Raw genomic sequence first — 12,628 nt, 5'->3', positions numbered from 1 at the left:
TGGAACATGAAGGGGAGTGGGATGGGGTGCAGCTGCGGGTAGAGCCAGGGAGCTGACCTGTATCCCCGCGGCTCCCGTGGGATGTGCATGTGGGTGATCCCTGTGGACTGTGGTGGATGAAGGGAGATGGGTGCTGGCAGTGACCCAGCTGTCCCCGGTGCTGCCGAACTGGGGGGGCTGGGTAAAGGTTGACACCCCCTTCTCCCGAAATGGGTAGCATTGGCAGCAGGGAGGGCTGAGCACAGTGGCGGAGATGGGGACAGGGACTCCCATCACTCCATCCCATTGTGTGCTGGGAGCTGCCTGTAGGCTTGGAGATATGTCTGTGTGCCTGGGTGGATTGGGGTCCCTGCAGAGCTGGTTTGGGAGCTGATGTAACCCTCTCCAATGGGATCCCTTATGATAGAATGGGTCCAAAGGGACTGACCTGATGGGACCCCTGTCTGATGGGGGACTCCTTCCAATGGGACTCCTTCAATGGGACCTTTCTGATGGGTGGACCCCCTCTGATGGAACCCCTCCAATGGATCCCATGCTGATGGGACCCTCTCTGATAGGACTCCTCTGCAAGATCCCCTCTGATTACACCCCAAACTCCCCCAGCTCTAGCCCCAGCTTGGTTGGGATGATACCACTCACCTCATCATTGCCATATCTCCCACACTGTGTTAGGGGGTCCTGGGGGTCCCCCAGCCCCACAGCTTGCTCCCAACGGTGCTGGAGGCCTCTGTTCATTGCCACATTGTTCTTGGGGACAAAGCTGGAGTGCTCCAGGGTGTCCTGAGCCCCCACACTGGTGGCACCTGACTGGATTGGGTGACAGCATGAGGTTCAGATGTGGGGAACTGAATGTGTCTGGCACAGCCAAAGATGATTCTTCTTCCAGATCCCATGCTCCCCGGCACTTTTCCTGGCAGTGGAAGCCCATTTACCTGTATTGACACCAAGAAAACCTCAAAGGGTTGTGGAGGGCCCATGTGGCCCTGGCTCCTGCCTGTGGGGCTATGATCCATGGGGTTGGCACAGCTTGGCGTGGTGAGATGTGGCATGGTAGAGGTTGGTGCAGTGTGTAATGGGACGGCATTGTATAGGATGATGTGACTTGGCATGATATAGTGTGACCTGACACAGCATAACATGGCACAAAATGGCCTGGCATAGTTTGATGGCACAGCACGGTGCGACATTATGTGACCCAGCACAGCATGGCAGGGCACACCTGTACCCCCGTGGACACCTGAGCACACAGCTGAGGGCACACCCCAGTGAACAGCTGTGCTCAGAGGTGCACACTCACACACACATATATGTTACGCCTTTGTGCTTCCATGCACACACATGCAGACCTCATTGCACACCTTTGTGCACCTGTGGAACTGAATCTGACCTTAGGAGGCTCCAGCAGAGCCTGGTGACATTCCCAAATCCTCCAGGGATGGGATCCTGCTCTGGCCCCTGGCATTAAGCCAGGAAAAAAGCTACTAGGATACGAAGGGGCTTCAAGGAATTCCTCACCAACCCTCCTTGTATCCAGACAGGAACCAGCACCAGAACCAAACCCTCCTGGGGACATCAGGGTAGAGGGTAACAGTAGGATGGGGATCCTATCTGCATCCCAGGGGACAGTGACTTGGGGCTTATTAATCCTGGGAGGGTTTGATTTCCATATGTATTTAATGTTCTACTCTTCAAAACCCTGTCTGGGGTGGCCCCAGTAGTGATCATGTCTCCTATTCCACCATGAGCAGCTTCCTGAAGGAGCCCCCATGGGGGGGGCACAGCCTCTGTGTCCCCATGGGGACAATTTGGACAGCTCAGTTTCACTTGAGATATTAAATATTTCCTGGAAGAAAGTAATGAGAAAAAGATTCAGCAAGGAGTTTGGACCAGGATCTTGCCTGGCTGGGCTGGGGAGATGTGACAGTGGGTCCCAGCTCCCAGTGGTGTCACTCTTGGTGACATTCCTGACTCCTGGTGATGAGCAGGAGACCCAGGAGTGCCCTGGGGTGAGGGTGGTGGTCTCAACAGCTGCTCCTTCTGGGGACACAAAGGGTTGAATGCACATAGCATGTTTATTGCCATAAAGAAATAGGGACAATACAGAGCAAGTGCTTGGTGGCTTTTATATTCTCAGTTCCCATTCCTCACCTTGCCAGCTCAGCTGACCCAGCAAGCCCACTCCCACGGGTATGACAGTTTCATCCTGGCTCCTGCATGGTCCACAATTTGCTTCCCCCTTCCTTAAAAAATTCCAACACCCTGTGCAACCCCAGGACTATCCACTGCCCCATTCCTGAATGGCACAGGGCACCTTGTCACCCACAGCTGCACCCCTAGAGCTCTTCATGCCCATCTCAGGGCAGCTCCTGCCTGTATCTGTGTCTGTGCCTGTGTCCATGCCCAGTGGTGGCAGGGCTGTGGTTCTGCCCTTGCTGACACTGCTCGCTCCAACTCTTGGGGTGCTTTATTGTCACTGTGAGCGCCCAGTGCTGCCTACAAGAAGTAAGTGATGTTTTCAGGGTTCAGTGGTGCTTGGATCTCCAGTTTTCGGGCCTTGCGGTCCTTCTCTACAATCTCTAGCCGCAGGGTTGGCACCTTGGATTTTTCTGTGCTGGAGGAAGATCCTTCTATGGTTTTCAGCAGCTGCTTGTTGGAGTCCTCCACAATGATCCTGAGGGTGCAGCCCTGTGGCAGCAGGTCCTGCTCGTAGGCAGCTGCCAGTTGGTTCACCACACGCCGCTCCACCTGAGGGACAGACCAGATCCTGTCAGGAAAACCCTGTGGAAAGTCTCCCATGGAGATGGACAGCTCCTTCCCACCCTGAGGAAGTGCAAAATCATGAATCTTTTCTTCATCCTACTTATTCTCTGTCTCTGGAGTGTGGGTGTGCCACTTCCTCCACAAGACCACAGACATCTCCCCAGAGATGAGGACAGTCAGATCCACGCAGTCATGACATCACAGAAGGGTTTGGGTTGGAAAGGACTTTTTAAAGTTCATTAACATTTCATACCCCCCTGCCATGGGCAGGAACACCTTCCTCTAGACCAGGTTGTTCCAAGCCATGTCCAATCTGGCCTTGAACACTTCAAGGATAGGGTTGCCACAGCTTCTCTGGGCAATCTATATCAGAGCCTCACCACCCCCACAGGAAAGAATTTCTTCTGAATATCCCATCTAACCCTGCCCTCTTGCAGTTTGAAGCCATTCTCCCTTATTTTATCACTCCAGGCCCTTGTCCGAAGTCCCTCTCGAGCTGTCCTGGAGCCCTTTTAGGCACTGGAAGGGTCTCTAAAGTCTCCACAGAGCCTTTTCTTATTCAGTATGAACATCCCTAGCTATCCCAGCCTGTCTTCAGAGCAGAGGGGCTACAGCCCTCAGAGCATCTCCATGACATCCTCTGGATTTGCTCCAGTGACTCCATCTCCCTTTTGATGCCTTCCCAATTCTGGCTCTCCCTGGGCAGTGGGGCTGGAGGTGACAACGTGAACTCCACCCCAACTTCCCTCTTGTCTTCACCTCATGTTTGATGGAGCGGGCACCATAGTGAAGGTTGTAGCCATCAGCCAGCACGTCCATGACCTCCCTGTCCCACAGCAGTGTGATGTTGTGCCTTGCCTTGGCCTGCCAGGGGGGAGGGGAGGAAAAGGAAGAAGAATTATGGATGCTCCCCAGCAAGCCTGGCACCCATCTCCTTGAGCAGCGAGGATGCTGCACTGGGGTGCTGAGAAGGGCTGAATTCCATCAGGCCAGTTCTTCCACAACAAAGGAACCCCAAAATTCCATTTAGCCCTCAGAGAACTCAGATGTGCAAAGACCAATTAGACAAATGACATCTATGAAGGCAGCCTGGAGCTCATCCCTGCTGCAGTCCAAGAGGAACCATCTCTACTGCTCCCAGAGGTCCCAGCTCTCCCCAGCACCCCATGTTCAACAGCTTGTATGATGATAGTAAAGATACACATAATTGTGTATCTTTACCCCAGGGCAGATGCTCCAGAAGCAATTTCTTCTGGAATTATTCTGAGAAGTCTCCTGTAAAGCCACTGATTTTTTTTACCTTTTTGGCCCAAAAATTGAGCTCCTTGTTGACCAGCTGGATGAGCTCCGAGTGGCAAAAAGGGAGAAAATAGACAATTTCATTGATCCTCCCCAAGAATTCATCCCGTCTGAAGTGAGCCTGCAAGAACAAGGGAGGAGGTCAGCAGGGAGAGGAATGGTGACCCTGCTGGGAACAGCAGTGAGAGTGGCATTGCAGAAGGAGCTCCCCAGGGATCATCCCACTTCCCACAGCTCCCAACAGCCATCCAACCCCATGCCATGGAGCTGGATAGCATCCTGAGGTGCTTCAGAAACATCTTAAAGAAACTGAAGGTCATGGGTATATCACTGCAGTCAGGTTTTCCTGACCCTGGGAGAGCAGAGAATCTCCAAATCACACTGCAGCACTTCCTGTCCTGTTCCCCTTTGCATCATGCACCGTAGCTCCACTTCAAGAGTAAAGAAGCTGTGATTTATTTCTGCTGGGCTCTGATCTCTCCAACATTTTTAGTGGGGTTACATCCCTTCTCTCATAGCTGGTAGAGAAACACAGGGAAGGAGTCTGGGACCAAAGCTCAGGACACCTGAAACTTGAGCCATGAAAACACCGTCCATACCTTCAAGATGGGGCGAATAACCTTTTCCTTGAACTGCTTGGAAATGGTGATCTTGTCAGTCATCTGGACATCCTCTGGAAGAGAGGTGGATGGGGGGTGTCAGTAGGGACAGTGGAACAGTGGCTTCATCTCCATCTGGATGAGCTGGAGCTGAAGGCAAGGAAAGGTCTGGGGGGTACTGCAGGATAGACCTGGGACCTCCACATGTGCCAGCAGTTTGCTTTGGCAGCGTGGTGTCCCTGCACTTGGCACTGTGGACAGCAGTTCTGGGTCCTGTGGTGCTCCAGGGGAACATCCTATGCTGATGTGGCTCCCTTGAATGGCCAAAGATCCCTGGCTCTACCTCTGCTCCCTGCTCTGTGCCCACAGGAGTTGCTCCCAGAGTTTTGGGAAGCTGAAGTGCCCAGTTGGGCACCAGAGCAGCCAATGACCTGACATACAGAGCACACAGCCTCTCTGCAGCTGTGAGCACTGGAAGAGCCTACAGTCTCTCCAGCAACCACCAAACTCATGTTCAGGGTGCCTGAGGCACTGCTCAGGCTGCAGTCTACTTCCCTCTGCTGACTGCAGATGGAGCCAGGGTCTGGCTGCTCTTGAATCCTGGCTCCCAGCCACTCTGGATGCTTGGCTGCAGCATCACCCTTCTTCCTCCCAGTGTCGTCTTCATCATCCCAGTTCTTCCCATAGCTTCACCCATTCCACACTCATTCGCTTCCACGTGCTGTCCGACACCAGGGTGCTCACAGGGAGATAGATACCTGTGCTCTGGATTGGATCCTGGCAGGCAGGGCAGGGGACACAGACCCATGCTGGGTGCTGAGACCCTGTCTCAGCTTTGCAGCCTTGATGAAGATTGCTGCCCCTCACCAGCAGTGGCAGAAGGGGTTCTCAGACTCCAATGGATAGGTAGTTTAGCTTGGAAAAGCCCTCTGAGACCATTACGTCCAAGCATTCCCCCAGCACTGCCAAGCCCACAACTAAACCGCGTTCCCAAGTTCCACATCTACGTATCTTTTAAATCCCTCCAGGGATGGGAACTCCACCACTGCTTAGGGCAGCCTGTGCCATGGCTGGACAACACTTTTGGGGAGAAAATTTTCCCAATATCCAACCTAAACCTCTCCTGGCATAAATTGAGACTGTTTCCTCTTGTCCTGTCACTTGTTACCTGGAATGATACACTGATGCCCACTTGGCTACATCCTCTGTTCAGCAGTTGTAGGGGAGGAGGAGGCTCCCCCTAATGCCCACAGTGGTGCTGGGTGCTCTGGAATCACCTGATCCAGTTCCAATTCCCCTCTCTCAGGCAAGGATGCCAATAAGTCCCAGTGATTTGGCATAGGAGAGCTGGAAAGATAGAGGAACCAGCACTTCTACCAGCATTCCCACTTCCCACATGTGATATCTGCTGTTGCCACTGTTAGATGCTGAGCCCACTGGGGAATCTGCTCCTTCCCTTTATCTTCCCATTTATCTGCCTGCCAGGCACTTTAGTGACTTCCTGCCATGGCATCTCCACACTGAGAGATTAGAAAATGGGCAGCAGCTCCTTGAAACCCAAATGAGGGCAGCTGCTGTGCCCAAATGCCCTCCCCAGCTCCTTTCCTGCTGCAGCTGTACTGTCCCAGAAATTAAAATTCAATGCTCTCCTCACTGAGCAGGGAAACGTTTGGCATTTTCAAATGTTATTCTGGAAAGTTCAGTTGACAATGTGTTTTGTCCTTCACCCAGCCTGATTGAAGTTTAAAGGTTCTAAATTAAGCGAGTGTCGACAGCCACTTCTCCAAAGTAAAAGGAAGAGACCAGGAGAAAGAAGCTGGAAAATAGATTTGATGCCAAAATCCAATATTTTTTCCTGTTCCTGTGGAGCTGATGCAGGAATATGGTGTATCTGAGATGGCACAAGCTGCTGGATACCTTGAGAAAGATATGGCATCCAGACAATTAAGATCATAAAAGGATCTTAAAAACCCCAAAGTAAGTTTTTTAAAACTGATGAGAAAAGAAGGGATACAGTCACTCTCCATGGCTGTGGCACAGCAGCACCTGATGGAAACAGGCTTTTCCTCTGCTCCATGTGACAAACTGCCTAAAAGGGACAGTCCTTGGTGCTAGCATCACCATCTGTATATCCTCAGAGTTACCAAGCAAAGGCACTGGATGTTGCACATCAAGTTGTTCATTTTCAATCTCAGAGACTGCCCTTGCTCTCCTCATTCCCCTTTTATTACCTAATTCACATTTTGGGAAATTTTTCTCCAGGAGCCTGATATCTGAGGCCAGGGCTCCCATTCCACAGGGAAGTAAAATTCACTAAGCTCAGTCCTTCTGGGAAGGACTGAGAGGAAACAAAACTTTTCCTCTTTCATATAAGCACCTGAACCAGCCAGAGTCTTTTGCAGGAAGCATTTGGAAGGGTACCAAAAGAAAGAGAAGGGTGAGTTGATAACGAGAATCATGGAATCACATAAGAGTTTGGTTTGAGAGGGACCTTAAAGACCATCCAGTTTCAATCCACCTGCTCTGAAATCCTCATTATTTGACATTGTATCCTTCAGAGGAAGACTGCATCTTTAAGACTCTGTCCAACCTCTCAGCCTTTCTCAGCCTGTGCTCACTTCCCTGGAAGTGTTTCAGGCCAGGCTGGATGGGGCTTGGAGCAACCTGGTTTAGTGGAAGGTGTCCCGGCCCATGGCAAGGAGTTGGAATGGGATGGTCTTTAAACCACCAACTCAAACCCTTCTGGGATTTCATGACTTCCTGGCAGAGGAGCATTCCAAGTCATGTGGATCAGTTGGGACCAGTGGAGAGGGGACTGAAGGGTCTGGGTGTGCCCCCTGCCAAGGGATGGCTGAGCTGGTATCAAAGTTGTATTAGGAAGGAGGGAGGTTCTTTAGGGATTTGAAGATTGAAACTCCAGTACCTAAGTTTTCTGCCATCCTTTTCTTGCTTATTTCCATGGCCTCTTGCCGGAGCTGCAGTGCATGCTGTGCAATCTCCTCACTGGCCACGTTGGAGGTCATGATGAAAATGGCATCCTTGCAGTCAATGGTCTTCCCCTTTCCATCTGTCAGCCGGCCCTGCAACAACAGCAAGATGACACCAGTCATGACAGCAAGTGCTGGAGGACATAGCCAAAACACCAGGAAAAAGAACATGGGTCCTGTTTTTCCCCAGAGTGAATTTAAATTTGAAGATACCCAAGGATTGAGGTGGAAGGAAGCAAGGATGAGGTTGGAGAAGTCCTTGTCTCTCCATGAATGGCAGGAACTTCTCCTGCATGTGGTCCCAGCCTGTCCCATCCAGGACAGAATTGATGGAAGCACTGGGAGATGCCTTGTCAGGAGGAGGGTTGGGCCAGTCCATGTCCTTGTTCAGCCTGGAGAGGAGGAGGCACTTCTCACTGTCTACAGCTCCCTGACAGGAAGTTAGATCTGTGATGGGGGTCTTGGTCTCCTCCCAGGTAACAAGAGAAAGGAGAAGAACAAACTGCCTTAAAGTTGCAGCAGGGAAGGTATAGGTTGGATATCAGGAAATATTTCTTCCCTGAAAGTGTTGTCCAGCCTTGGTACAGTCTACCCAGGGCAGGGTTGGAGACCTCATCCCTGGAGGGATTTAAAAACCATGTGGATGTGGCATTTAGGTTTAGTGGTGGGTTTGGCAGTGCTAAGGGAAGGGTTAGACTTGGTGGTCTCAGAGGGCTTTTCCAACCTCAATGATTCCATGACTGTGTGGCTGCCCATATGTAACTCCCCAGCCTTTGACCCTCTGCCTACCTCCCTGTGATGGTTTTAGGTCTGACACAAGCCCCAGGCTCAGGTCAGCACTAATGCTAATGTTATCCCTAACCCTGACCCCAACCCTGCCCTGTGGCTGTGGTTTGGGCTGGGCAGAGCCCACAAATAACTATGTTATGGCTGTAACAGAGTGACCTGAGTAGCAGAGCTCCTCATTCCTGTGGGGCCGATCACCTTGCAAACCAGGGCTGCACAGCACCACCACTGCTGAAGTGACATCAACCCTCAGCCTCCCAAACCAATGCAGGAACCTTTCCAAAGCACCAGTGCTCTTGATTAATAATATAAAAAAGAGAGGGAAATAAGAAAAAAAGCAGCATCTCCCGAGGCTGTTTCTTTTCTCAATCCATCTCCAACAGCAGAGACCCAGCAAAATGACACAAATCCTTGTTGGGTGCTTGAGATTAACATTTGGGTTATTGCCCTGTCAAGTGCCTGGTACAGGAATTGATTTCACATTGAACTGCTACTGTGATGATCTATGCAAGAAAAATGGTGTTATTAATCCTTAAAACAAAAAAAACCCTTCAAAATCAACCAGAGAGCTGGAGAGTGACTTTGGACAAGGGCCTGGAGTCACAGGACAAGGGGGAATGGTTTCACACTGCAAAAGGGCAGGGTTAAATGGGATACTGGGAAGAAATTCTTCCCTTTGAGGGTGGCAAGGCCCTGGCATAGGTTGCCTGGAGAAGCCATGGCTGCCCCATCCCTGGAAGAGTTCAAGACCAGGTTGGATGTAGCTTAGAGTAACCTGGTCTAGTGAAAGGTGTCCCTGCCCATGGCAGGACGGGTGGACTAGATGTGCTTTTAAGGTACCTTTCAACCCAAACTCCTCCATCTGTCATCCCTCTCACCCCTCATTGTCACCTTCTGCATGTCCCTTGTGTTGATTCTAACCTCTAATGTGGATTTACCTCATCAAACAGCTGCAGCATGATGGTGAGCACATCAGGGTGGGCTTTGTCCACCTCGTCAAAGAGTACCACAGCATTTGGGCACTGCCTCAGCTTTTTGGTGAGCTGTCCACCCTCTTCATGGCCCACATAGCCGGGTGGTGAGCCGATGAATTTTGCCACCTGGGAGGAAGGAAGAGGAAAGGTGAAGGTTGATCCTTCAGGTAGCTCGTCAGGTCGCCACCACTCTCTGCTGCTACCAAAACAAATTCTTTGTTCTTTGTGACACCTATTGCACCCCAGGTATCTCAAAATCAGCTTAATAAGCACCAATTAAGCAAAATAAGGATTAAGCAATTCCCCGCCCAGAGCTCAAAACAGTAGAATCCAAGGAGCAGGCATGGCCAGGTGGGAAGGCATCAGCCCTGCTTTGCTATGCAGGATCTGAGCAACCTGTCCAAGACCTATTTTCATCCCTTTTAGCCTTTTAAGAGCAAGAATTCAAAGGATTATAAGTGGCAGGTGGTTCTGGTGCAGAATCAAAGCCACAAGTAGGCTTTGTGGGAAGAGGCCACAAGTACAATACTTTTCCTATGTCATCACTTCTTGACATGGTGGTTTTTTTTTAAACATTTAGAAATGTAGACATTTATATAGAGTAGTATTTCTGACAACAGGAAAGTTTTGGCAAAATGACAATTTTTGACACGTAGCTTGGTGCATCTTACATCTACCCATGTCTGAGTGTCATCCAAAGTCACAGCCTGTTATCACAGAATCATGGAATGGTGTGGGTTGGAAGGGACCATGTAGTGTGAGCCCTGCTGCCATACATAGGGACACATTCCACTCCATCAGGTTGCATCAAGCTCCATTCAATCTGGCCTTGATCACTTCCAAGGAAGCGGCAGTCAAACTTCACTAGGCAACCTGTCCCAGTGTTTTACCACTCTCATTGCTAGAACCTTGCTACTTTTTGGGGAAACAGAGCCCTCTAAAGGGATTTAGAACCCCCTCATGTCCAGGGGTGACCACGGCAAGGATCGCAGAAAACTTGGCACCTTGGACCTCCTGTGGCACCAGAACTGGGCAGAAGTTATGATGGGAGGGGTGGACTTGGCATCATTGTCCTGCATTCTGCTGGATTCTCTCCCTTTCCTACATGGAAGGTAGGTTGAGGCAAAGATCTCACAATGGACTTAGCAATGTTTTGGGGATAAAGGGTGTGAGGTAAGCTCTGCCTGCCTGGGCAATGTTAGGTGATGAACAGCATGTGGCTGTGGGTTTCAAGATGATCCTCTGGATTCCACCATCTCTTCTCAGCTGCTCTTTCCCCAAGTGCTGATCCCACCCCAAGGGAATTCACAGCACTGGACACATATTGTTGAAGTTTTCCTTGCTCCTTTGTCTCTGTTCCTAATTTGCCTCAATGTCTTGGTTCCAGCCAAGACAGAGTTAATTTTTACAGCAGCCAGGAGGGGCAAGACTCGGAACTGAAGGATATTCTGTCTTACCTCATGTCATTGCCAGGAGCAGAGGGAAAAGAGTCTTCTGGGGAGAATGGGTTCCTTCTGGTCAAATAAGAGCAGAAGAAGAATGTGGAATAACATGAAGTAGCTGGTTCTGAACTGGAGGGCATGGCTGGGGGAGCGTGGCTCTGGCTGGGTTGTGTCAGTGAGCATTTTGCATGTGAATCACTCTCTCTCTTTTACATACTTTTGTTTATAATATTGTTGCTTGTTTGTTTTCTTGTGTAATTTCTGTTTTCAGTAAATTGTTGTTACCTCAACCCATGGCCTTTACCTTTTGAGCCTCCAGTTCTCCTCTCTAGTCCACTGCTGTGGGGAGGGACAAGGGAACGCAGGGAGTGAGTGAGTGGCTCCTGGTTTGGAGTGTCTCAATGGGAGCACTAAATTGGGGAGTACCATGCCTAAACCACAACATTCAATTAAGGCTGCTTTCTGCAATTTATTTGCAATTTAATACACAACTTGGAGCAAAACTCCTGTTGTTTTGCTGTGCTCCTACCCCGACACACCAAAATGCCCATGTTTTCTGTATTAAATTTGAAGCTGCTCCCTTCAGAGCCCATTTACTGACCTCATGCCTCTCCTGGAACTCCGACATGTCCAGTCTGATGAAACCCTGCAAGAGACTTAGGATGAGATTTGATCAATCTGCTCACTGCAAGAGCTGGAGCAGTACTGACAGGGCTGAAATTTTCTAAATAAAATAGGTATTTTTGTGGTTCAGCTTTTTAGAAATCAATCACAAGAAGATTGATCACAAAAATTCCACAAAAATTCAGCAAAAATCATAAAGCTGAGGTGAACTGGGCTTTTGGGTGATCACCTAAAACAGAGAATAGTGTTAGAGAATTTATAGCTTCCACCCAAGTATCCATTTTGCATCTGAAAAGCTGATGATTCACTGCAGGTACTGAATATTGTGATCATGGAGCTGTAATCCACATCCTAGATGGGAAAGGAAAAGAAGGGAAGGAGAGGGAAGGGGAGGGAATAGGAATATTTCAGTTGGAAAGGACCTACAGTGATCCTCTAATCCAGCTGACCAAGAAGCCAAGCCTCAACTTCCCAGCATCATCCTGGACATAGTCAATCAGACATAACCACTGTCCATGACAGAGAAGGAGACATGTCTGGGAATACATCTCATCTGGACATGGGTACATGGTGCACTCATGGATACCATCACATAGGGATCCCAGAATTAGAGAACAGAATCACTGAACTGTTTGGGTTGGAAAAGCCCTCTGAGACAACAGAGCCAAACTGTTCCCTCAGCACTGCCAAACCCACCACCAACCCATGTCTCCAAGTGCCACATCCACACATCCACATGTTAAATCTCTTCAGGAATGGGGGCTCCACCACTGCCCTGGTCAGCCTTTTCCAGAGCTGAACAGAAAAAAATTTCCCCAATATTAAACCTAAACATCGTTTGTTGCAACTTGAGGAAGTTTCCTCTAGTCCTGTCATTTGTTACCTGGGAAAATAATAGAATCAGAGAATGGTTTGGGTTGGAATGGACCTTTAGGACAATTCCATTCTAAACCCCCTGCCATGGGCAGGGACACCCTCCACTAGACCAAGTGGCTCCAAGCCTCATTCAACCTGGTTTTGAACACTTTCAGGGATGTGACAGCCACAGGTTCTCTGGGCAAAATATTCCCATGCAAAAATTTCCCTGAAAATTATTAAAATATCTACAAACTGCCCAGGGCAGAGCAAGATAAAAAAAATTCACTCTGTCTTGCAAA

The 12,628-nt window shown here is 49.8% G+C and overlaps 1 protein-coding gene across 1 annotated transcript in view; it reads right to left on the bottom strand.

Moving 5' to 3' along the window:
• Window positions 1-2,053: 2,053 nt before the first annotated feature.
• CLPB (ClpB family mitochondrial disaggregase) overlaps window positions 2,054-12,628 on the bottom strand; it is a 74,017-nt gene continuing 63,442 nt past the window's right edge. The window contains exons 10-16 of the mRNA XM_053971735.1: window positions 11,449-11,493; window positions 9,370-9,531; window positions 7,582-7,738; window positions 4,659-4,732; window positions 4,061-4,180; window positions 3,520-3,624; window positions 2,054-2,745 (exon numbers count right to left, since the gene is read on the bottom strand). Coding sequence (XP_053827710.1) covers window positions 2,494-2,745; window positions 3,520-3,624; window positions 4,061-4,180; window positions 4,659-4,732; window positions 7,582-7,738; window positions 9,370-9,531; window positions 11,449-11,493 — 915 coding nt within the window. The 3' untranslated portion in view covers window positions 2,054-2,493. The remainder of the gene's footprint in view (window positions 2,746-3,519; window positions 3,625-4,060; window positions 4,181-4,658; window positions 4,733-7,581; window positions 7,739-9,369; window positions 9,532-11,448; window positions 11,494-12,628) is intronic.

Source organism: Vidua macroura, chromosome 2, assembly GCF_024509145.1.
Source record: "Vidua macroura isolate BioBank_ID:100142 chromosome 2, ASM2450914v1, whole genome shotgun sequence".
NCBI lineage: Eukaryota > Metazoa > Chordata > Aves > Passeriformes > Viduidae > Vidua > Vidua macroura.
This window is presented reverse-complemented; position numbering and strand designations above follow the sequence as displayed.